The sequence below is a fragment of the Mytilus californianus genome, unplaced genomic scaffold (genome assembly GCF_021869535.1).
Source record: "Mytilus californianus isolate M0D057914Y unplaced genomic scaffold, xbMytCali1.0.p SCAF_2, whole genome shotgun sequence".
In the NCBI taxonomy this organism is placed as follows: domain Eukaryota; kingdom Metazoa; phylum Mollusca; class Bivalvia; order Mytilida; family Mytilidae; genus Mytilus; species Mytilus californianus.
In genome coordinates, this window is record NW_026262668.1 from 123,915,195 (window position 1) to 123,942,218 (window position 27,024).

Below are 27,024 nucleotides of genomic sequence, written 5' to 3' on the forward strand. Positions count from 1 at the left end.
GACATAACTGTCCATCACAGACCAAGGACAAAAATGTGATCAATGACAGTTCACTGTACATACTTCAATAATGCTTAAATATTGTAAAGAAAACATAAATTTAAGCGTCAAAATTTAACTCAAGTGGAGTACATGTAAGTCGACATTAGTTGGAAGTGTCAAATAAACTTTGGCGTTTTACAATGACTTTTTAAAATGTTTGCAAGTCATTTTATACAAAAAATTAAACGTTTCATTCACTCGCTTAAAAGAAAACAAGTCTTCTTTGTAGAGATGAAACAAGTTTATTCAAATTAAATACAGCAAACAATTAAAGAACCTTTGTAAGCACATTCACTTACCCCACCAGTGCATTACATTTGTGCACAGCTTTTGATAACATTTGCATGCATTTATTTTACAGGTAAACCCAGGTAAATACATGAAGATTATACTTATATAATTTTTTATTTAACTATAATTTATCTATTTAACTATTTATAAGTACTTTTCCATTAGTTAAAGTCCCCTGCTCACCAATGAGGAGGTGTAAATGAGATTGAAAGAAGGATATGTCAAATTTATTATGCACAAACACTCAGTCCTGGAAATATATATACAGATAAAAATGTAAAAACATACAAGCTAAAAAATAAAAGTTCTGATTTTACATGTTGGTACTTGCTGAACTACTGCTGGTGTATCAAGCCCTATTAGTTTGATATATGTGGTGATTTGAAATTTTATAATAGTGTCAAGAAACACATAAATACATAGATATGCTGAATAAAATTGCTCATTGAAGTGAGCATGGGTTGAAATATAAGTTTCCAATTATCTTTATTTTCAGCTGTGTTACCTGTAAAATGAATGCGGGAAGATATAATCAAAAACCTGCACGCAAATGTGAAAAAAAAATTCTGAAACAAAATCTAAAATAATACTTAATATTAGCAAAATGTCTCCATTGCTTATAATTCACAAATACACAAGTATATTGCTACAATGACACACATTACATGATCATCACAGTTTGGAGCTTTTGTAATTACCCCCTTATGGTTCCCATTTCTATTAGAATGTGGTCATTTTGAGAATTAATGAACTATTGTTTAGATTTTGGCTAAATACTTGATTTTAAAATGCACTGAATGGTGACTAAATTGGTATTAGACAACTTAAGGCATATAAGCAAACAAAAGGCAATTTTTAATTAAGCTACAATAGGCTGAAAATTGTCGAGACCAATAATTCCCACAAAAATTGTGAACTCAATGAGGTCAACTTGACATGATGACTAACAATTTCAGATATTATGCATGGGCAAATGGACTCGGAGGGAAATATTTCATAAAGTGTCATTGTGTTACAATAGGCCCAAAAAATCCTACAAAGGAACAAAAATGTTTGGCAAATGGTCTGGGAGGAGTATTGATCTCAAAGTGTCAAGATACTTTAAAAGTCAAATTTTGACAAAGGGCCATATCTCTAGCAAAAATTTCAAATAAAACTGGCAATGTAAATGGACTGACTTCCCATAATGACAATCAATCGATAACTAAAATAAGTTTCAGACTTATGGTATCAGAGCAGTAACATTTACAAGTTGTCATTATGCTAACAACAACAAAAAAGAAAATTCAATGTAACTAAACTCTTGCAAAAGTTGTTAATTCAAATTGGTCAACTACACATAATGGAAGGATATTGTCAATATGTATGAAAGCTTTATGACATATTGCCCAGATAAGTAGCATTCATAAGGTGTCTTTATGCTACAATAGGTTGAAAATGATAAAAAAAAGTCCCATAACTTTGGCAAAAAATTTCAAGTCCAATTGTGGTGGTAAAATATAGTTAACTACCAATAATGACAAACAAACCTACCAAGTATGAAAGTTCTCATGCAAATAGTCTCAGAGGAAGAGTGTTTGCAAAGTTAGCGTAATGGAGCAATGTAGATTAATATTTAGTCACAATGTGGTAGGGGACAAAACATTGCAAAGGCTGAAGCTAAGATGATTATAGAAATATTCTTTAACCAATGAAATCCTAAATAGCCGAGTATATCTTTTCCTCTCTGATATGATTATAAGTTGGACCCAGTCTATGTACATGCAAATGAGATCATTCTAATTACTTAATCAATCTCCGTGCCCACTAGTATCTGTATACTTAAATACTGAAGTTTATAGATTTTCAAAATTCACTAATATTCATAACTCTGAAGAGCCTATGTCGCTCACCTGCATCTTCAAGCCATTTTTAGTAAAAAAATCATCATGAAAGGGCAATAACTCGATAAAGAGTTAACTGACAATTTCAGTCATGTTGACAATTATTTGTAGAAATTGTCCTGCTGATCATTTTTGCTTTTAAAAGTTTCTATCTACTTTTGTATCTTTTACACTTTTCAAGATAATAGGCAAAAACTCCAAAAAATGGTAAAAACATCTTAAGGCCATAAAAAAATATATGTCTGTTTACGGTTACCCGACCTACCCTACTTTTGAACACCGACCCTAAGTCGAAAAATAAACTGAACTCGTGTCAAAAGCGAAGTTAGTGTTGCAAATGATATAAATCAATTGCCTGATACATCCCAATGTTCACAATCGTGAATATGACAACTGTTTTAAGGAAATTCGCAACTCGTGTGATGAAATAAACACTTTGCCGCCATTTTTTTCCAAGGGAAATAATCCAATCATCAAAAATACGGGTAAACTCGGCCCATGATCAACTCGGACAACGACAAGTCGAAACGGCATGACTCAAAATCATGTCACAAAAAATAAAATGGAAATACCGACCTACCTACCCTATTTTTTTAAAGTATGTAACCTTAAACAGACATATATTTTTTTTGGGCCTAAACAGGAAAAAACTCCATTAACCAGTCGACTAAAGATTTCAGCCAATATGGCTTATTCGTGGATCTTGTCTTGCTGATCACTTTTGCTATAGAGTTTCTATCTATCTATTATAGTTTTAAAAATCAGTCAAAAATGCAAAAAGTTGGGAAAAATCGTCATTAAAGGGCAATAACTTCAACAAGGAGTCAACTGACGGTTTCGTTCATGTTTGACTAATTTGTAGATCTTGACTTGTTGATCATTTTAGCCTTTTAAAGTTTCTTTTCATCTATAAAGGATATAAGGCAAAACTCACAAAAGTTAAAATCGTCATTAGAGAGCAATAACTCAAATAAAGAGTCATTCGATGATTTCAGCCATGTTAATTATTTGTAGATCTTGTCTTGCTAATCATTCTTCCAAATGAAAATTTCTCTGTATCTATTATTCTTTTCAAAATAATAGACAAAAATTTTCATTTTACCCCTATGTTCTATTTTTAGACATGTCAGCCATCTTTGTTGACAGGCTGGATTATTGGACACATTTTTTAAACTAGATACCCCAATAATGATTGTGGCTAAGTTTGGTTAAATTTGACCCTGTAGTTTCAGAGGAGTAGATTTTTGTAAAATTTAACAGAGGACGACAACGATGGACGCCAAGTGATGAGAAAAGCTCACTTGGCCTTTAGGCTAGATGAGCTAAAAATGAGATTAACAACATATTATTCTCAATATAATTTATAATTAATGAAAAATAATTGCGTAAACAAATCACAATATTTTGGGACTTTTTTATGGCACTAAAACATCAAAATTAATAGATGTTACATTACAATCAACAATAGTATAAAAATCACCAGTTATATAAACACAATAGATGTAAAAAAATCACCAGTAATATAAAGTCAAACGATGTAAAAAATCACCAATAATATAAAGTCAAACGATGTAAAAAATCACCAATAATATAAAGTCAAAAGATGTCAAAATGAATAATATTTCTATAGCAATAAATATTCATACAGTATGTTTTTCTGGAGATAGATGTAGAAGAAAAGTGATATCCTTATTATTTCAGAAATAAATGTCCACATTTTTACACATGTCATTGATAGTTCTTGATCTTAAGTTTCAGATTTAGCAACATAGTATGCTATCTCCCAAATAATTTTAAGGTTATCATTGCTTGTCAGTATTATTCTACCTTCATTAATTATTAATAAAGTTAACTGGATCTATATTATCATAAATTTCTACTTTCAAAAAAGATCAAATTACTGAATATCCTCATCTTGTTTCAATTTTTGTAATTATTAAAACAAATCAAAATCTCAATACTCAAAAACAACTTTACAATTGCTATCTGCCATTTTATCATTTTTACATTAGTTACAGTGCTTATCCTAAAGGCCTTGCCCTTTTATAATACCAATTGCAAGACCGTTTTACCAAAGTTGCAGTTTGAATTCATCTCTACAAACTGATCAACTGGTAAAATAGTTTAGCCTATAGCTTGAGAAATATTGTTAGTTTGAAGCAAGTGCAATGTATTAAAAAATTATACTTTTCAATACCTCATCTGTCATTACATTAATATAGATCTTAGAAAGTATATCAATACCTCATCTGTCATTACATTAATATAGATCTTAGAAAGTATATCAATTGTAAAGGCATATCAAAGGTAATATAGTAGTTTTTTAATTGCTGTAATAATTAGATATAAGAAGATGTGGTATGAGTGCCAATGAGACAACGTCCAGTTTAAAGTTTTCAAATTATCTCTTTTAAAATTTAAATTGTCTTTAGATGTTACAGAGTTGTCTTTCAGTCAATATTTAAACCACTCAAGGAAACATATTTATTTATCTTGAATATGTTTTCTTGAAGTTTTAAAGGGAGACAAAGAGTCAAATCACTATAGATATTCCATAGATATCAGATTATCTCCCATGGAATCTTATTGACAGCAAATATTTACTTCACATATATTTTGATGTATATACCATGTTTTAATTCAACTTGATTTGATGTCTGTTTGTGAAATATATAAACAATTTAAAGGGAAAAGTGCAAAAACTTTAGACTTGACAATTATATAGCAATTCAAAAATGATTACCTTACTTTTATATGACTTCATAAATTGATATATGTTTAAAAACATACATCTAGATAATTTGAATGATAGATGTGAAATTGTAAGCATACTTTTTAATACACTGCAATTGATTCAAACTAAAAACCTTTCATTAGCTATGAGTTAAACTGTTTTATCAGTTGATGTGTTTGAAAAGTTGTATTCAAACTGCAATTTGGTATAATGATTAAGCAATTGGTATTGTAAAAGGGTTAAGCCTTCAGGATAAGCAGTGTAATATAACACAGGAATTATAAATTAGTGTATACTAAGTAAATATAACATTTCTTTTGCAGTCTTATGCATTCAAAGAAATAAGTGCAACTTCTGAGACCTTCAAAAAGATAAAAATAAGTCATTATTTCAGAAACAGTTGCATAACTTGTAAGCCGTCATCCATGTATGGTTTACTGAGGGCTTATGAGCAGTAATTCTTGTATAGCTTAATAAGGACTTTTGATATGTTAAGTTGTGCTATTATTTGAGAAAGTAAGGACAGAAGTTGATAACAATTTGAGCAAATATTCTTAGTATCAGCTAAATAAAGCTAGTCAATTAAGGTTTTCCAGTTTTTAGACTAGTTTCCACAGCTTTCATCAATTGTAACACCAATTCTTCTTGATATGGCAAACCAACAAACTGTACACCAACAGGTAAACCTACAGAGTCCTTACAGTGCTAAAAATATAAATAACAATTGACCATTATTAATATCTGTGTCAAACACATGTAAGAAAAACCAATCAAATAAATCTTTTCTTACATACAATTATGATATATTGTTCTCATCTGGGTACCTCCACATACAAATTGGGTACAGACGTGGCTATTGAAACACACACCATACATTTATTCAAACTTTGAGATCCTCCTTACCTGGTACATATATTTCATAACAAAATCATAACTGACATTTATATTTTTCGTACCTATAGAACATAAGTCGATCTGTGACATCTGGTAAATATGATGCAAAAGGATTATTCAACTTGTCCATAAATGTTTTAGTAGATAAAGATGTTTATAGACATCTTATCAGAAGATGAAAATGTGTGACCCCTTGTTGTATTAACTCTGTGAACTTGCACCTCATTGATAGATTTGACATACCAACAAAGTGACCTATATCTGCAGCAGGTCTGTATATACCTTCAGAGACCCCAACTAACAATCGTTCCATTCACAATGGAAATGAGGTCAATGTCAGATGAGCCCTGCCAGACGGATATGTACACCTTAAGAGTCATTCCATACAACAAATATATTTGACTTATTGCTTATAGTATCTTATAAATAGATCTAACCATGAATAAAATGCTTCGCTGGGCGCAGCTTGATACGACCGCAGAGGTCGAACCCTGAACAGTTGGGGCAAGTATGGACACAACATTCAAGCTTGATACAGCTCTGAATTTGGATTGTGATTAAATATTTGACACAGCATAGGTTCTGACACAGAAAGAATGTGGTCTAAGAACTTCAATTTTTTTAATTTACCTATTATGGTCCAATGTCCAAAATCAAAATACATGGTTAGATTCAGCATATCAAAGAACCCCATATATTCAATTTTTGTTGAAATCAAACAAAGTTTAATTTTGGACCCCAACTTGAACAAACTTGAAAACTGGGCCCATAATCAAAAATCTAAACACATGTTTAGATTCAGCATATCAAAGTACCCCAAGAATTCAATTTTTGTTAAAATCAAACTAAGTTTAATTTTGGACCCTTTGGACCTTAATGTAGAATACACGGTTAGATTTGGCATATCAAAGAACCCCAATAATTCAATTTTTGATGAAATCAAACAAAGTTTAATTTTGGACCCTTTTGACCTCAATATGAACCAATTTGATAGCGGGCCCACAAATAAAAAATCTAAATACATGGTAAGATTCAGCATATCAAAGAACCCCATATATTCAATTTTTGTTGAAATCAAACAAAGTTTAATTTTGGACCCCAATTTGGACCAACTTGAAAACTGGGCCAAAAATTTAAAATCTAAATACATGTTTAGATTCAGCATATCAAAGAACCCCATATATTCAATTTTTGTTGAAATCAAACAAAGTTTAATTTTGGACCCCAACTTGGACCAACTTGAAAACTGGGCCCATAATCAAAAATCTAAACACATGTTTAGATTCAGCATATCAAAGAACCCCAAGAATTCAATTTTTGTTAAAATCAAACTAAGTTTAATTTTGGATCCTTTGGACCTTAATGTAGACCAATTTAAAAACGGGACCCATAATTAAAAATCTAAATACACGGTTAGATTTGGCATATCAAAGAACCCCAATAATTCAATTTTTGATGAAATCAAACAAAGTTTAATTTTGGACCCTTTTGACCTCAATATGAACCAATTTGATAGCGGGTCCACAAATAAAAAATCTAAATACATGGTTAGATTCAGCATATCAAAGAACTCCAAGAATTCAATTTTTGATGAAATCAAACAAAGTTTAATTTTGGACCCTTTTGACCTCAATGTGTACAAAGTTGATAACGGGGCCCAAAAATCAAAAATCTAAATACATGGTTAGATTCAGCATATCAAAGAACCCCATATATTCAATTTTTGTTGAAATCAAACAAAGTTTAATTTTGGACCCTGATTTGGACCAACTTGAAAACTGGGCCCATAATCAAAAATCTAAATACATGTTTAGATTCAGCATATCAAAGTACCCTAAAAATTCAATTTTTGTTAAAATCAAACTTAGTTTAATTTTGGACCCTTTTGACCTTAATGTAGACCAATTTGAAAACGGAACCAAAAATTAAGAATCTAAATACACGGTTAGATTCGGCATATCAAAGAACCCCAATAATTCAATTTTTGATGAAATCAAACAAAGTTAAATTTTGGACCCTTTGGACCTCAATGTGGACCAATTTAAAAACGGGGCCCAAAATCCAAAAACTTAATACACAGTTAGATTCAGCATATTAAAGAACCCCAAGAATTCAAGAATAAAACCCCATTGAAATTGATCAAGAAATAAGCAATTTATACGAAGTATCTTCTTTTGCACAATACTGTGCAATTGAATATTTCTTGCTATTGTGCAATACTGTACAATTGACAATTTCTTGCTATTGCGCAATATTGTGCTATTGGATATTTCTTGCTATTGCGCAATACTGTGCAATTGAAGATTTCTTGCTATTGCGCAATACTGTGCAATTGAAGATTTCTTGCAATTGTGCAATACTGTGCAATTGAAAATTTCTTGCTATTGCACAATACTTATTATATAATAATTTACACATCCTGTTTGGTGTGTATCTCCTACCATATCATTATTATTTGCTTTTAAATATTAATCAGAAATAACCAACTTAAAATGGAAAATTTTAAAAGAAAAAAAAAAGGAAAAAAAGAAAAAAAAAAAATTCCCCCCCCCAAATTTTTTGAACCCCCTTATGATTCATCACCCCCAAACTCAATCCCAGCCTTCCCTTTGTGGTATGGTACCTTGCAGTACAATTTCAGAGAGATCCATACACTTGAACACAAGTTATTGTCTGGAAACTAGAAAAATGCTTATTTTTGGCCCCTTTTTGGCCTCCAATTCCTAAACGTTTCGGGCAATTACCCCCAAACTCAATTCCAGCTTTCCCTTTGTGATATGGAACCTTGTAGTACAATTTCAGAAATATCCAAACACTAACACACAAGTTATTGTCATGAAACTAGAAAAATGCTTGTTTTTTGCCCCTTTTTTGGCCCCTAATTCCTAAAATTTTGAGGCAATTACCCCCAAAATCAATTACAGCCTTCCCTTTGTGATATGGAACCTTGTGGTACAATGTCAGAGAGATCCATACACTTACACACAAGTTATTGTCTGGAAGTTACAAAAATGCTTATTTTTGGCCCCTTTTTGGCCCCTAATTCCTTAACTGTTGGTACCATAACCCCCAAAATCAATCCCCACCTTCCTTTCGTGGTATTGAACCTTATGGTAAAATTTCATGGAGATCCATTCACTTAAACTAAAGTTAGAGTGCGAAAACCAATGTGTCTTCGGACGACGCCGGACGACGCCAACGTCATACCAATATACGACCAAAAAATTTTCAATTTTTGCGGTCGTATAAAAAATAACATTGACCAATGAACCATAAAAATGAGATCAAAGTCTGATGAACCCTGCCAGACAACATCAAACTTCAGAACAGAAGACATCTGTATCAAGATATATGAAGTATCCAGGTCTATATTTAATCGGACAAAATTATTATTATAAATCTTTTTCTTTTTAGTTAAAAGGGCTCTGTTACTAAGTAGCTATGAACATCTGTTATTTTGGTGGTTATTTTTTAAAATGCTCATTGGTAGCTGGGTCAATATCCCTAATGCGCCTCAGAGTGAGGTACTCAACTGAAAATAGAAGTAAAAAAACCTCTATGCAATGAAATTGGACATGATGGTATTTTTAGTAATTGACTGAGCTTAATTATTTGTGCTTTTTTGAAGAGCAGAAGACTGTACAATAAAGATGTAAAAACTTTGGAGTTATTAAATGTTTGTACAGAACTGAATTTCCAGAGAATTTAACTGTGTGAAAATAAGGACTTTTCACTTGCTCAAGTGGCATCACATGGGGCCTTTGGGGGGCTGTCCAATTTTTGAAAAATTTAATCGCACTTCATACCCTGAAAATTTAACTACATGTGTGAAAATGTCTCAGCTTCGAAACGAGCCATCATACATATCCAAGTTTACGATATGGACAGAGGAATGGAAGAAAAGGCTACCATTGTCGCCTATGGGAAATGAATTGCGCATCTTGATCCAATTGCTTTTTAAAATATTTATAACAGTCCAGAATTCCCTTAGTATCATCAAAAATTCATCCTGACATCTGTTGATGCTTTAAAAGAATGAATAGAAATTTTGTTTCCTTGGGTAAAATAATTATAATTTCCAACGGTTCGATAGTATAGTGGGAAATTACTGTAATAACGGTACTAGTGAATACTATTGATACGGGTACTTCGTATGTACACGTATATATACATATCACGTGATATTGATATTTAGCGGGAATATTTTCCCTTGTTGGTCACTTCTAGCCAAGCATCAGACTGGACAACAGTGAAATAAAGTTCATTTTCAATTGTATTGTTATTCTAATTTGTATTTAGTAGGAATTAGATATTTTACTAAAGAGTAACTTAAATTATTACTTATTACATATAGATAGTATATTTACTTTATATACAGTCCAAGTATAACTCTCGAGACGGTCTTCCGAACATTTGGGTTTGGACACAGGTTTCCCACATTTTCCACTTTATTTAAAATGTAGTCTTTTGACTGCAGTTTAAATGGAGTTTGACCGAGGTGACTCGTTTTTGTTGGTTTTTCCTGGCCGGCGGGATCGTTGATGACAGAGCAAAATATTTTTGAACACAATTTACTAATTATTCTATTGAACTCTTTAATGAAAGTGAATTTATTGTGCATTGATACTGATGCTTTATGTATATTGTGTTTATCAATTATATTTAAATTAATAAAATATGGGGTCCACCAGTATTGCTGGGCTATCGGCTATATATAGTATTTAGTATTTATTGAGATGCCTAGAAATAGTTATTAGTAAAGTTGATACTGTACAAAATTCACAATGGTCCATTCTAAGCTCACCAGTACTTTAGTATGATACCTAACGGTTACCAATCTATAAATATAGATTCTACCACTGCATCGAGTGTGATACGATATTTATCCACTCGAGACAGTTAAATTTTCAAATTTAAAACGCGAGGCTTGCCGAGCGTTTTAAATATTTAAAATTTAACTGTAGAGAGTGGATAAATATCGTATTACACGAGATTTGGTGGTGGAATCTGTTTCTCTAATGATTTTCAAACAATATGCAGGCAAATTTATTCCTTCTTTTCTAATGATCTGTAAAAAGATGTGTTCTTTCTATGTGACGTCATCAGGCATGGTCGCCTTTTTTCATGATAGGAAATTCAGAGGAAAGCAAGAAAATTCGACGTCATAATCGGATTTTAACCATTGAAGAACTGAGATCAAACGAACCACACGTTGATTAAATTTTTTTTATACAATGGGTGCAGAAAGGGATAAATTGACGAAGAATTAGAGAAAGTAATGTATCTATCTGGCTGATAATTTATACCATATCCTATGTTACCAAACCTTACTCCAGATAATGGATATAAAACAGAGGCTTAGATAGTAATACCAAAGGGACATTCAAACTCATAAGTCCAAATTACACTGATAACGTCATGGCAAAATAGAAAAAGTCCAAGAGACAAACAACAGTATACAAAACATTTTAACCATTGGAATATTGGTACTAATATCACTTATTTTAGTTCTTGTTTTTTTGTATTTTTATTCTGATAACCAATTGACAACAGCTCACCTCTTTAACTAACTTTTCTGTGTATGTATTTGAAGGATAGTCTTTAAAGTTATCAATGTCTTGTTGCTTCACGTTTGTTACTTTCAAAATCCCAGCAGGATAATTCAACAAGTTATATAAGATGGTATAAGTCACTCCACCTAAAATAGAAATAAGAATGTATAAAAAGTAAAAGATGTTTTGCAATTCCTGATCCAATAATTCTCTCACATGCTCAAACAAATGACACAGAACTATTTTTTTTTATTTTGAAAATAAGGTTTACTGTGTGGTCATTAAATAGAAGTGCTATAGTGTGTACAATTTGTACAAAGTTAAGATACAAATTATAATTTGTACAATATTTTTGTACAAATTATAAAAATGATACTTTGTACACAACATATATATGTCATCTCTTTATGACAGAGTTAACAAACCTAAATGCATTAAAACCAATAAAATCACTTCATTTGATTTTGTCTGTATTACTATATAATATTATATCCAAGAAAATTCACATGATTTATATAAAGGCAAGATTGAAATGTTTGATTTAATTTGTCTGCATTGTACAAATTTATTCAGGGAAGCTCCCAGCATCATGCCTGTCTGTACTGTTTATGGCATTGCTGTATTAAATCTACTCTGAAGTATAGCAACTGATATCAGGGTGTAGGACAGCAGGATTTCATATCAGCATAACACATGTAAGTACTTTAAACTTATTTTTAGTATCTGCAAGCATTTTTTTATATGGTATTGTTTGGATTGTACTTTTACTTCAATAACCTGTTACACAAGTATTACAGAGTAAAGTGCTCTTCCTTTAATGACTATTTTTAATCTTGGTTTATGTATTTTTTGTTATTCCACAGACTGAGATTAAGATAGGGAGGGTTGTGATCTCAAACAGACTATTTAACCACAATCCACCACATGTTCCTGACAAAGCCATGAACCTCATCAGTACTTTTCTATTGTAATGTTTTTTATTGAAAAAAGATCTTTGATAGTCTCTCTTAATCTATTCCCAACTATAATTTTAGAGCCTGACATATTGTATTGACATTTGTCTATTGTTGAAGGTCATATCTTGACCTCTCTCAGTGGCGGATCCAGATGGGGGCGTAGAGGGCGTACGCCCCTTTGCTTGCACTTTTTTTTTTTTTTTTTTTTTGTAAAATGATTAATCAGACTAGACTTCGTGAACTTTGCCATTTCCTGTGTATTTAATTTTTATGCGGCAATTCTTTACTTATAAAGATATTTTTCGCTCGTATTTACTGTAATATATTATTGATTATGTCAAAGTCATGTGATTCTCTAAGGTGGAGTTGACCAGTTCGTCGAAAAAACGTCACTCAGTCATTTTGAAATTCAAATTACAGTAACACATTGCTTAGGCTGAGGATGACAAGCATGACGCCTTCAAAGCGACAAAGTATTGAGCAAGAACGTATTGATTTCTATTTCACAATTCCACCCAACAGAAAGTAATACTCTATTACACTCTCATGAAAAAAAAAGTTCCACAGTAATATTATTTACCTACGAAAACATGTTTAACCCACACGCCCCAGCCCATTAATAACATTGCTGAAAAGTGATCCCCAGTCAGTATGCTCTAGATATAGATTTAAAGTCTAAGGTACGGACCATTTGATCTGAGGGGCAGTCTGACATATTTTAGAGAACAAATTCTGACCCTGATTTTTGCCTTAAACAAAAATTCTGGTCGTATCTGGATTGAAAACAATAATCTTGTCCACTTTTTTGCTATTAGAAATAAATATTTTCAACAGAATTATTTAGCATTAAATGAACATGATGAATAAAAAACGGGCGTAATTTTTTTTTGGGGGGGTTGCATGTGAATCCCATATCTGACCGGAATGTCTGTTTCGCCGAACTGATATACTGAATACTTTTTTCAAGGCACGACTGCTACCTGCCGGCTGGGTGTGGCCTATATGTCTCCATGTGTCGACCCTCATTCACAACTTCATTGTCATTTCCGACTCATTCGTAGCCTTTGGTTGATTTGGAACCCCTCACTTCCCTTGTTGGGTGAAACATTTCAACTAAACATTTGGATAAAATTGCTTGTTTGTCTTTCTTCGTGTCGGTCGTATTGTAAATTTCATTGAATAGCCGTATATCTTGTTTACAACAAGAAATCAGTGAGGTTAATATGCTAACTAACCATACAACAAACGAGAATTTTCCATGTCCATTTTTACTGACAAATCCCACATCAAATATATTAATTAGTACATAGCTTTGGATCCATCCAATCATTGCATAATAGATAATTGATGGAGAGAATACGGCACCAAAAATGTCCAACCCCTACACTTTAACTATAAAATGCATTTTACACTTATTTTTTTTTTTTAGCCAAAAAAAGGTCCAAAAAATTTTTTGGCGAACTTTAATTCTACGCCCCCCCTTTCCAAAATCCTGGATCCGCCCCTGTCTCTGTGTCTTAAGACAATTTTCTATGTTAAGCTGCTGTCTAATTTGCATATATCTCATATCTCAATAACTGAACACAAAGTCCTTATGCTTTTCCTGCTTTTCATGAAATAATTCTCTTCATACACTTTATACACTTTATACAAATCACTGCATCATTAACTTTTAAATATTAATCACCCAAAACTACCAGATGTACAATTATCTCCTGTCACTGTGGAATAGCAGTACATTTACTGGTACAATTCTGTACTATTGTGTGAAATAGGTGTCCATTAACTGTACTTGTCTCCATGAACCCTTTGGAATAGCTGTAATCTTATTGGAAAAATTTATTGTGCACTGTATCCTGAGGAAGAGCTGTACACTTACTTGGACAATTCTGTTCTATATGGTGTGAAATAAATGTCAACTTACTACGATTGTCTCTATGAACTAGCTGTAAATTTTCTAAAACAATTCTGTACAATATGGTGTGAAATAGATGTCAACTTACTACACTTGTCTCTATGAACTAGCTGTAAATTTTCTAAAACAATTCGTCACTATATGGTGTGAAATAGATGTCAACTTACTGCATTTGTCTGGCTGAACTAGCTGTAAATTTTCTAAAACAATTCTGTACTATATGGTGTGAAATAGATGTCAACTTACTGCATTTGTCTGCCTGAACTAGCTGTAAATTTACTAAAACAATTCTGTACTGTATGGTGTGGAATAGGTGTCAACTTACTGCACTTGTCTGTCTGAACTAGCTGTAAATTTTCTAAAACAATTCTGTACTATATGGTGTGAAATAGATGTCATCTTACTACACTTGTCTCTATGAATTTACTAAAACAATTCTGTGCTATATGGTGTGAAATAGGTGTCAACTTACTACGCTTGTCTCTATGAACTAGCTGTAAATTTACTAAAACAATTCTGTACTATATGGTGTGAAATACATGTCAACTGACTGCACTTGTCTGCCTGAACTAGCTGTAAATTTACTAAAACAATTCTGTACTATATGGTGTGAAATGGGTGTCAATGTACTGGTACATTACTTTTAATTGTCTACTTGAAATACATGTAAACTTACTGAGAAAATTCTGCACTATACCATATGTGGAATAGCTGTAAACTTACTTGTAGATTACTGCACTGTATGGTGTGAAATAAGTGTAAACTAAGTTGATAAATACTACACTGTACCATGTGGAATAGTTTTATACTTATTGGTACAATACTATACTGTACCATGTGGAATAAGTGTAAAGTTACAGGTAGAATTCTGCATTGTATGGTGTGAAATAGGTGTGAACTTACTGGTACAATACTACACTGTACCATGTGGAATAAATGTAAAGTTACAGGTAGAATTCTGCATTGTATGGTGTGAAATAAGTGTGAACTTATTGGTACAATACTATACTGTACCATGTGGAATACGTTTAAAGTTACTGGTACAATTTTGCACTGTACTATGTTAAATAGGTGTGAACTTATTGGTACAATTCTGCACTGTACTATGTGAAATAGGTGTGACCTTACTCGTACAATTCTACACTGTACAATGTGAAATAGGTGTGACCTTACTGGTACAATTCTGCACTGTACTATGTGAAATAGGTGTGACCTTACTGGTACAATTCTACACTGTACAATGTGAAATAGGTGTGACCTTACTGGTACAATTCTGCACTGTACTATGTGAAGTAGGTGTGACCTTACTGGTACAATTCTGCACTGTACTATGTGAAGTAGGTGTGACCTTACTGGTACAATTCTGCACTATACTATGTGAAATAGGTGTGAACTTACTCGTACAATTCTACAATGTACAATGTGAAATAGGTGTGACCTTACTGGTACAATTCTACACTGTACTATGTGAAATAGGTGTGAACTTACAGTTACAATTCTACACTATACTATGTGAAATAGGTGTGACCTTACTGGTACAATTCTGCACTGTACTATGTGAAATAGGTGTGACCTTACTGGTACAATTCTACACTGTATAATGAGAAATAGGGGTAAACTTACTGGTACAATTCTGCACTGTACAATGAGAAATAGGGGTAAACTTACTGGTACAATTCTACACTGTACAATGTGAAATAGGTGTGAACTTACTGGTACAATTCTACACTGTACTATGTGAAATAGGTGTGAACTTACTGGTACAATTCTACACTGTACAATGTGAAATAGGGGTAAACTTACTGATTACATACTGCACTGTACCATGTGGAATAGCTGTGTAAGCAAACCCTGGACAAATCATAGCATCTAACTTATTGTCTCTCCATTTCTTAAGAAATTCTGTTTTATATTCCTGTTTAAGTATATAAGTACATGCTTTCAGGCTCTATACTATGTAAACGTTTTATCAGACAGAAAAATATGTCAATGTAATTAAAATCTCCGCTTTTCTCTAGTCTATAACTTAGAATTTGGTCAGATAAGAGTCATTATCTGCCATATAGTGATCAATTGTGTTATTGACATTTTCAATGTATAATCTCAGAATGTTTAAGATGTTAGATAAAAACACGATGGGACAGACTTTTGTGAAAACTTGACCATTTTTATACCCACCTGCAAACAATTTTTTTTTTTGGGGGGGTGGGGGGGGGGAGGTGGGGGGTGGGGGGGGGGGGAGTATATAGGAATCACCTTGTCTAATCATCTGTCTTTCTGTCTGTCAATCAGTCCATCCTGCTTCTTATCCAGCTTACAACTTTTGTACCATTGAATTTGGGTTGATCAAACTTGTTATGCCGATGCATCATGGGCTGGGGGTGTGTCATATACCAATTGACTTTAACATTTGACCCCTATTAAAGTAAATCCTTGTCCAATTCATGTCAAGCTCATAAATTTTGTACCATAAAACTTAGGTTAATCAAACTTGGTATTCAGTTTCATCATGGGCTGGGAGAAGGGTGTGTCATATACCTTAGTCAGGTCACTCTGACCTTGACCCGGATCTTGACTTTGATCCCAATGATAGTAAAACCTTGTCTGATTTGTGTCCTGCCATAACTTTTGTACTTACAATTTAGGTTGACCAAACTTGGTATGCTGATGCATCATGAAATGGGGGTGTCACATATCAAAGTCAGGTCACTCTGACTTTGACCTTTGGATAGTAAAACATTGTCTAGTTTGTATTCTTTGCATAAAATTTGTACCACAGCACTTAGATTGACAAAACTTTATATGCAAAAGCATCATACTGACCTTGACTTTAACCTTTGACCCCTATGATAGTAAAACATTGTCTGATTTGCGTATGGCGCATAACTTTTGTATCGTAGCACTAAGATTGACACAATGTTGTATGCAGAAGCATCATGGGATCAGGATTTGTCAAATACCAAAATCATATCAATATGAACTGACTTGACCCTTGACCCCAATGATAGTTATTTGTATTTGGAGCATAAATGTTCTCTGGAGAACTTAGATTACCCAAAATCAGTCAAACTAAGTTTGCAGATGCATTATGAGGTGATTTGTCAGTAAGATTAGGTTGTTGTGGTTTTGACTTTTGGTGTAATACCACCAAATCATAGTACGCCACATCCGGTTGCATACGAAAATAGGTCGAAAAAAAATATTCCCTTGAATTTGACAGTTGTAGGTAATTGATCCTACATTTCATTGCAGTAAAACATTTCTGAGTCATAAACATATATCTTGGGTATTTCAAAGCACCATTATTTCTTTATTTGGGGTTTCTATAGAATATTTTGGAAACTTGAGGTTACATGGTTACTAAAGCTTGTACACAGGTTAAAACAGGGGGAAAATTTGATTGGTTAACTTCCAGTGATGGTTATTTTCTTATATGCAATGAAATGTTATGTGAAATTTTTTCTATAGTACTGGACAGGATAAAACTTTACTCATGCCAAGTATTTGTTTATTTGAAACAAAGATTAATTCTGCACAATTTTTTGAAAAGTGCAAATTTAACAAAGACTAATAGGGGAAAATCAATGGTGGTATTACACCTTTTGACCCCAAAAAGGCAATGATTATATAAAATGAATGGTTGAAGGCCAAAAATCTCAAATTGTTATAGTCTTAATATTGAATTTCACAGCAGCAACTAAAATGTATGTACAGGGGGTATGAGTCCTGCTATGCAGAAAGCTCTAGTTTAAAATAAAATCTAACACAATAAAGGAGGGTCTGGTTGGGGTTAACAGAATAGAGAATAATGGGCAAATACTAGAGAAAAATAGGTAAAAAAAAAATAAAGAATAGAGAATAAAGGGATGTTAAATTATAAAGAGTTGAGAATAATTGGCAAAAAATATAAAGAATAGAGAAAAATGACCTTAAAAATAAAAGAATAAATGAGGAACCCCCATCCACACTTTCAGAAAGGTATTTATTTTTCAGTATTCAGTATCTTTTTATTTTAAAGAAAAATTCAAAAAGGTTACCATTAGCTATGATGGAATAAAACACGTTCAGTAAATAATGATAAACAAGAGGCTCTCAAGAGCCTGAATAGCTCACCTGTAATTTTTTGCTTAAATCTTTCATCAATGATTATTTTTGCTTTTCAATATATATTAATGAGTGGCTTAAAAATGCCATTTAAATGTTCTTTGTATCTGTCATATTTTCTTCAAAAGCAAAAAAATGCATTTTACCCCTATGTTCCATTTTAGCCATAGTGGCTATGTTTCTTGACATACAAGGAAATAAAATACAAAATTTATACTAGATACTCTGAAACTCATTCAGCCCAAGTTCGGCTGAAATTGATTCAGCAGTTTCAAAGGAGAAGATTTTTTAAAGTAAGCAAACTAAATGAACAAATTGTGAAAAATTGTCTTTAAAGGGCAATTTTGGTCATAAAAAAACTTATTAGTAGATCTTACTTTGCTGAACATTTTTGCTGTTTACAATTTATCTTTATCTATGATAATATTCACGATAATAACCGAAAACTTCAAAATTTCCTTAAAATCACCAATTCAGGGGCAATAACCTAAAAATCAGATACCCGATTTGGCTGATAATTTCAGAGCAGGTAGACCTTGATCTAATGAATAATTTTAACTTCTTGTATGATTTCCTCTAAATGCTTTAGTTTTTGAGATATAAGTCAAAACTGCATTTTACCCTATGTTCTATTTTTAGCCATGGCAACCATTTTTTCTGAGGAAACAGAAAATAAAACACAAACTTTTTTCTAGATAACCTAAGAATCATTCAGCTTTAAGTTTGGTTTAATTTGGTTCAATAGTTTCAGAGGAGAAGATTTTTTAAAGTTAGAAAACATGATAAACAAATTGTGTAAAATTGTCCTTAAAGGGCAATAACTCCTTAAGAGGTCAATTGACAATTTTGGTCACTTGAACTTATTTGTAGATCTTACTTTGCTGAACATTTTTGCTGTTAACAGTTTATCTTTATCAATAATAATATTCTAGATAATAACCAAAAACTGCAAAATTTCCTTAAAATTACCGATTTAGTGGCAGCAACCCAACAATGGGTTGTTAGATTCATCTGAAAATTTCAGGGCTGATAGAACTTGACCTAATGAACATTTTTACCCCGTCAAATTTGCTCTTAATGCTTTAGGTTTTGAAATATAAGCCAAAAACTGCATTTTACCCCTATGTTCTATTTTTAGCCATGGGGTCCCATGTTTTTTTGACGAAAGAGAAAATAAAACACGAACTTTATTCTAGATACCCTAAGGATCATTCAGCTTAAGTTTGGTTGGAATTGGTTCAGTAGTTTTAGAGGAGAAGATGTTTGAAATAGTTTACACCGGACGGACAACGACGACGGACACCAAGTGATGGCAAAAGCTCACATTTCCTTCAGAAAGGTGAGCTAAAAAGAATGTGACATATGCCTACCTTAATCTGTAAAGCTAAATCCCAGTACTCTGTTATTGATCTGTAATACAAAAGCAAAATAACATAAATCATAATCAGTCAAAAGTTGACATAACTAAACAGATGCTCTGTTAACAGCTCACTTGACAGAAAATCGAAAATGTTTAAAGCCTGTAGTATAATATGACCGAGGAGGTTCTAAGGAGTAATTTATAAATGGTTTCCAAAGCAGATTAAAGCCTTCTAATAAAATCCATTTGATTCCAAATTGCTATGATTTCTCTAAATACTTTATTCACAAAAGATATTCAAACACATGTTAATGGTAGAATATTTTGTTACGATTTTTCTTTACCTCATTTTTGATGTCGGGGCCTTATACAGCCGACTATTGGGTATGGGTTTTTCTCATTGTTGACGGCAGTACAGTTGCCTTTAATTGCTTAAATAATTGCTTAAATCAACTTCAATTGAACTTTGATGGATAGTTGTCTCATTGGCAATCCTACCACAACTCCTTATTTGTTTGTATTGACCAGTTTTTCCTGGTAAGCAGTATGCTGCTAAGTAATAAAAATCACGTTAGGGTAAGAATTGTTGAGCCACATCACCACAGTTTCTTCAGCGTTTGTTCAATAATATGTAACTGTCATGACAACACATTTCAAGTGGCAAACACATGTTGACCTTTAAAATAAACTTATAATACAGTGATGATGTGTTCCGTAACTATATTTTTTTTAACAAATTATACTTACTTTACCCCAAGGAAACTATTTCCAAATACAGTCATCATATGGTCCTGAAAAACGGGAGAAAATTTCTAAATTTGCACAGTTGTCTTTAAAAAAAAATACATCCTTCCAAGCAACAAAACAAGTTATAATAAAATTGTTCAATCATTCAATATTCAACTGTCTTTAGACTCTGATATCTTTTATTTTTTTTCATTTTCAATATCTCACAAAAATCTGTGTGTTTATGTGTGCATGCAAATGTTAGGGTGTGTGTGTTTTAATTTGGCATGATGTATAATTTCATATTTTTTTATGGAAGATGTATGCACAATGCCCATTAATACAAAATGGAATGGAAAAACAAAAACAAATAATGTTCATGACACTTTTTCTTAATCAGTCCTAGAAAAACTCAATAGTTTTTGTTTCCCCACAGCTGCACATCATACCAGTACATTAATTACTGTAAATACCATCAAAACTGTAGAAAATACTATTTTCAAGTCTTAATAACCATAAAATAAAACAAACTCTGTTGTAATCTAGAGCCAATTAGAATCACAACATAAATACAGTAAAATACAAAAATTACAGAATGTCCTTATGAGAAAATGTAACATGATGACCTTTGCAATAGTATCTAAAACTGATATTTCATTTTCTTTTTGTAATACTTTATCATAACATGAACATTAAATGATTTTGCAATCTGTGGAAGATTTTTTGTTTCATTATGTCATTAGGTTGTTTTCTGATAGGTATATACCATACAGATCCTTTTATTCACACTTAAAATGGCTAAATCATAAATAAGACAAAAACTTGTAAAAGTGTTAATCATATAGACCCAATGTCCCTATAAAATGATATAGAAACTTTTCATGAAGTTTTATTTGTTAAGAATTTTAGTAATTCATGTTGTATTTCTAAAGCTACTCAGTATACAGCAATATATATATATAACGGTAAGCTAAAGATAAATACCTTGGTCAGTTATCTCACAAAAAACATCAGACTTTTATACAAATATTTGAAATAAATGCAAACCCTAGTGTTTTAAAACTTTGCCATAAATATCCCACCATTTGGACCACAGAGAGCCCTCACAAGAACATTCCTATTTTGTACAATTAAATACCTAAGCAAGATACAGTCCTACATAAAATACATATGCAATGTCCACTTAAGCATGCTACAAATCTTAAAATAAATTTCTGATTTGTAAAATTGTTTAGGCAAGATATATCACTCATAATATGATTTCTTCTTATAAAACTATTTAGGTAAGTTTAAAACATTGGAAGTAAACTCAAAATAAACAAAAATGCACCAATTGTCTTGATAATTTAGCATACCCTACTTGTGATTCAAATGATCAAAATCAGGATGTAGGTATCTGACAGATCTGAATAGCACACACAAGTTATACTCATTACTGTCAAGCTGCTGACTTAATATGTACAGTAGTTTCAGACAAAAGTGGGACAAAATATTTGTTAGACAAATGGACTGACAAGGTGATTGCAATGTAGCCCCAACTTTTAGAGTGAGGTGTAACATTTGTGCAATCATTTAACCAGCTTTTAAAGGCAAGGAACAAACATTAAGATTATTCTTAAACCCTTTTTTCATAACAAATTAGACTAGATAAAAGCCTCAGTAAACTTAAAATCAGCATCCTCACTTTTTTAAAACCATTGAGGCATGGTACAAACCTCAGACTGTTTGAATAATGGTCACAACCTCATTTAGTGCAATAACCTAAGACTGTTTGAATAATGGTCACAACCTCTTTTAGTGCAATAACCTAAGACTGTTTGTATAATGGTCACAACCTAATTTAGTGCAATAACCTCAGACTGTTTGTATAATGGTCACAACCTAATTTAGTGCAATAACCTAAGACTGTTTGTATAATGGTCACAACCTGATTTAGTGCAATAACCTAAGACTGTATAACGGTCACAACCTGATTTAGTGCAATCCTTTACACAAGGTACAAACCTTAGTTAGTAATCTCCCAACCATAACCATTACCTTATACAACCATTTAGGCATTTTAAATGACATCATTGTAATAGATATTGTTGGATCTACTTGGTCTGTTGATCTGTAATAAGATAAATATTTTAAATAATTTTATATTAGCAATATCTAATATTATTTAACAGTTACTTTCCATTTTCTTACACATCATTCTGAATATGCATGCATTATTTGCCACTGTACATTAAGCAACCAACAATCAGTCAATCAATACCAAATATAGGTGGAATTCGCATGAGTAATCAATAACAGCTTAAATACAAAAACTTTTTTAAATAAGGGGAAATAATTCAATTTATTCACAGAATTTCAAAAATTCTTTTACCAGCATCAGAAAATGATTGAAATGTCAAAACAGCTATTTTACCAGCATCAGTAAATGTTAAGTTTATAACTCACATAATGTAAAACAAAGCTTTTACAAGCATCAGTAAATGTTATATTTATTACTAAAAGCTTTTACAAGCATAAGTAAATGTTATGTTTATTACTCAAAGCTTTTACAAGCATTAGTAAATGTTGAGTTAATTACACACTTACACACAGAATGTCAACAAAGCTTTAAAGGGGCGTTAGCTACGAATTAGGTAAACAATTAAAACAGGATTTTTTTTCTTCTTCAAACATTTATTAAAACAGAATACAGAAATAATATATTGCTATTAGCAGTCAGTTTGATTTGATTTCGTCAATAGCAGCTGAAAAACATTGCTAATGTATTATTGGCTTGCAAGTCAATAAACCTCATTTGAATCCGTATTCAAGCAAACTTTAATTAGAACCTTGGTGGAGACGGTTGCTCATGTGTTAAGCATGTGGTTAGAGTGCTCATTCATTAAACAGAAAAAAATGTAAGCATTGAAAAGTGAAACAAGGGAGTCACCAGGAATAACCATTTTATTGACTTAGCTGACAAAAAATCATTCTCATACAGGTAAAACGATGATTTAAATGTATTTTAAATCTATAATATGTAATCAAACAATAGCACATGCATGTATGTCTATTTACATTTATGTTTATATTGGTTATATGATCATAGGTTATCCCGATGGATAATTAGATGGTGTCTAGTCTCAAATATGCACGAATTGCTGATACATTATAACGTGTCCAGGCATTGTTAATTGTTTCTTTTTGACTTTTTGTAATTTGGATATATGTTTTAGTATATTATAAATAAAACATAAGAATTGGGTCAAATTGATGAACATGAATTTTACAGCTAATGCCCCTTTAACATGCATGCTTTTACCAATATCAGTAAAATGTTAAGTTTATAACTCAAAGAATGTCAACATCAGTAAATTTTTATGTTATGACTATGCTCACAGAATATCAACAAAACATTAACCTGCATCAGTAAATGTTAAGTTTATTACTCACAGAACATCAACATGGCTTTAACCTGCATCATTTAATGTGTAGTTCATCACTCACAGAATGTCTACAAAACTTTTACCAACATCAGTAAATGATAGGATTATTTACTCAGAGAAAGTCAAAACCCTTCTTTTATCAGTATCAATCAATGTTAAGTTATTACTCACAGAATGTCAACAAAAATTTTACCACCATCAGCAAATGTTGCTTTTATAAACAGTTCTGACATCTTGGAAATATCTAAAGGTTCAAAAGGGATCAACTACAGAAAAAAAAACATAAACCTGGATTTAAATTTCCTTGAAAGGAAAGAGATAACATCATGTCTTCAGTTTAAAACAGCAAAAAACATAATATAATTTTAACAAGCTACAGAAACATTCATATTCTAAACTCTTTTAATAATAAATTACAATTTCATATTTATATAATCTTTTTGTAAACACACTTTTTGTGGTCAAATGGATGTTTTAGGCTAAAATCATTGAGATAGTATAAAATATCCACATTTTGTTTGCAATGACAAAACTCAAATGTGTATATAAGGACCTCCAAACACATTAACTGAAAAAACTCAAATGTGGAAAAAGACCTCTAAATTCACCACATACAAATTCAAATGTGGATAAAGACTTCCAAATTCACTTACAAACAAAAACTCAAATGTAGAAAAAGACCTCCAAATTTATCACAGTCAAAATTCAAATGTGGATAAAGACCTCCAAATTCACCACAGACAAAATTCAAATGTGGATAAGGACCTCCTAATTCACTTACAGACAAGACTCAAATGTGGACAAGGACCTCCAAATTCACTTACAGACAAAACTCAAATGTGGACAAGGACCTCCAAATTCACCATAGACAAAATTCAAATGTGGATAAAGACATCCAAATAACTCAAATGTACATAAAGATCTCCAAATTTAGTTAAGTACAAAACTCAAATGGTGATAAACACCTCCAAATTCACTTACAGAAAAAACTTAGATGTGGATAAAGACATCCAAAATTCACTTAAAGACAAAACTCAAATGTGGATAAAGACATTTAAATTCACTTTCAGACAAAACTCAAATGTGGATAAGGACCTCCAAATTCACTTATATACAAAATTTAAATTTAGATAAAGACCTCCAAATTCATTTACATGCAAAATTCTAGTGTAGATAAAGACCTCCAGATTCAGTATAAACAAAACTCAAATGTAGAAAAAGACCTCCAAATTCACTATAAACAAAACTCAAATGTGGATAACGACCTCGAAATTCACAACAGACATAATTCAAATGCAGATAAAGACCTCCAAATTCACCACAGACAAAACTCAAATGTACATAAAGACCTCCAAATTCACCACAGACAAAACTCAAATGTGGACATATACCTCCAAATTCACTACAAACAAAACTCAAATGTGGATAATGACCTCCAAATTCACAACAAACAAAACTCAAATGTGGACAACACCCTCCAAATTCACCACAGACAAAATTCAAATGTGGATAGAGACCTCCAAATTCACCACAGACAAAATTCAAATGTAGATAAGGACCTCCAAATTCACCACAGACAAAACTCAAATGAACATAAAGACCTCCAAATTCACTTAGAAACAAAACTCAAAAGTGGATAAAGATCTTCAAATTCATTTACAGACAAAATTAGAATGTGGATTGGATAACAGATTGTTGTTGTTTGTTGATTGAGTTTCATTCTGTTGTTTAATGTCTTTTTTATGAGTAATTAGAATAGAGTCAATGAAGGACTCTTTTACTACTAATGGTCAAAATAAATTGAGGCTGTTCATAAAATATGTAAATATAAGGATAAATATGTTGTAACATGGCCTTTGTTTAACAATATATCAATACAGCAATGCAAAACTAAATTAAACCTCCATTGATGAAGGCCTGTCCAAAATCTGGAACATATCCAGAGGTTATCTTTAGTTTATTCTGAATTCTTTAATCCATTCTAAGAATTTTTTGTATTGTTGGAAGATTTTTGGTAATCATCTTTAAAATCTACACTAAACTTTTTTTATATTTGGGATAATCTAGAAAATGACATATAGTACAACCTCTAAGATTTATTTCGACTTTTTAAGTCAATGATTTTCTGTCACATCTTTTATTTGTTTAAAATTTTAAGCAAAATAGCTATACGTTAAATTTTTTCATTACTTACTGTGTGACCTTGTGATTCTAACATGGCCTTGACCTCTAAGACTGCTCTCTGACATGCAGGAATAGATTTCAAACTTCCATCATCTACATAAAATCCAATATTTAGCTTACGTTTCTCTTCATATATCTGCAATGAGTAAAACAATATATTATTAAATATATATCTTGAATTCCTTGTCTAGTTATATCAGGTCACTACATAAAAATCTTCCTGCACAACTTTGTTCTATCTGACATTTTTTTCAAAACAACTGGTATGTAATTGTTATTTTTTTTTGTGCTATTATACGTTGTAGAAGTTCCAAGTTTTGTTTACTGTTTGTTTTCCCAAATCTGTTTTTTCCTGGTTGTATTACTGATTTTGAAAGCCAGATTTCTTTAATATACAAGATTTTCTGTGCAAGTGAAATCCCTGAAGAATTGTTCACTATATAACCCAGTTTTTGGTTTTGCTTTATTTTTTTTCAATTCTATGGTTATCCCTTACAGTTATGACAATGAAAGAAATATCAAACAAAGAAACTTTTGTAAACTTTTTTAATAAACATCTTTTTACAGTTAGGACAATGAAACTTTTGTAAACACATCTTTATACAGTTAGGAAAATGAAACTTTTGAAAACACATCTTTATACAGTCAGGACAAAGAAACTTTTGTAAACACATCTTTATACAGTTAGGACAATGAAACTTTTATATACACATCTTTATACAGTTAGGACAATGAAACTTTTGTAAACACATCTTTATACAGTTAGGACAATGAAACTTTTGTATACACATCTTTATACAGTTAGGACAATGAAACTTTTGTATACACATCTTTATACAGTTAGGACAATGGAACTTTTGTAAACACATCTTTATACAGTTAGGACAATGAAACTTTTGAAAACACATCTTTATACAGTCAGGACAAAGAAACTTTTGTAAACACATCTTTATACAGT

At 31.8% G+C, this 27,024-nt stretch overlaps 1 protein-coding gene across 4 annotated transcripts in view; it reads right to left on the minus strand.

Annotated features, from left to right (window-relative positions):
- Positions 1-268: 268 nt before the first annotated feature.
- Positions 269-27,024, minus strand: part of LOC127730895 (vitamin D3 hydroxylase-associated protein-like) — a 52,018-nt gene continuing 25,262 nt past the window's right edge. For 3 of the 4 annotated variants that reach the window (XM_052239499.1, XM_052239497.1, XM_052239498.1), the window contains exons 9-16: positions 26,077-26,202; positions 24,054-24,148; positions 22,462-22,567; positions 20,479-20,522; positions 19,742-19,781; positions 16,071-16,182; positions 11,403-11,542; positions 269-5,655 (exon numbers count right to left, since the gene is read on the minus strand). In XM_052239499.1, the coding sequence (XP_052095459.1) occupies positions 5,533-5,655; positions 11,403-11,542; positions 16,071-16,182; positions 19,742-19,781; positions 20,479-20,522; positions 22,462-22,567; positions 24,054-24,148; positions 26,077-26,202 (786 nt within the window). In that variant the 3' untranslated portion in view covers positions 269-5,532. The remainder of the gene's footprint in view (positions 5,656-11,402; positions 11,543-16,070; positions 16,183-19,741; positions 19,782-20,478; positions 20,523-22,461; positions 22,568-24,053; positions 24,149-26,076; positions 26,203-27,024) is intronic. The other variant, XR_007995347.1, reaches the window with a different exon arrangement.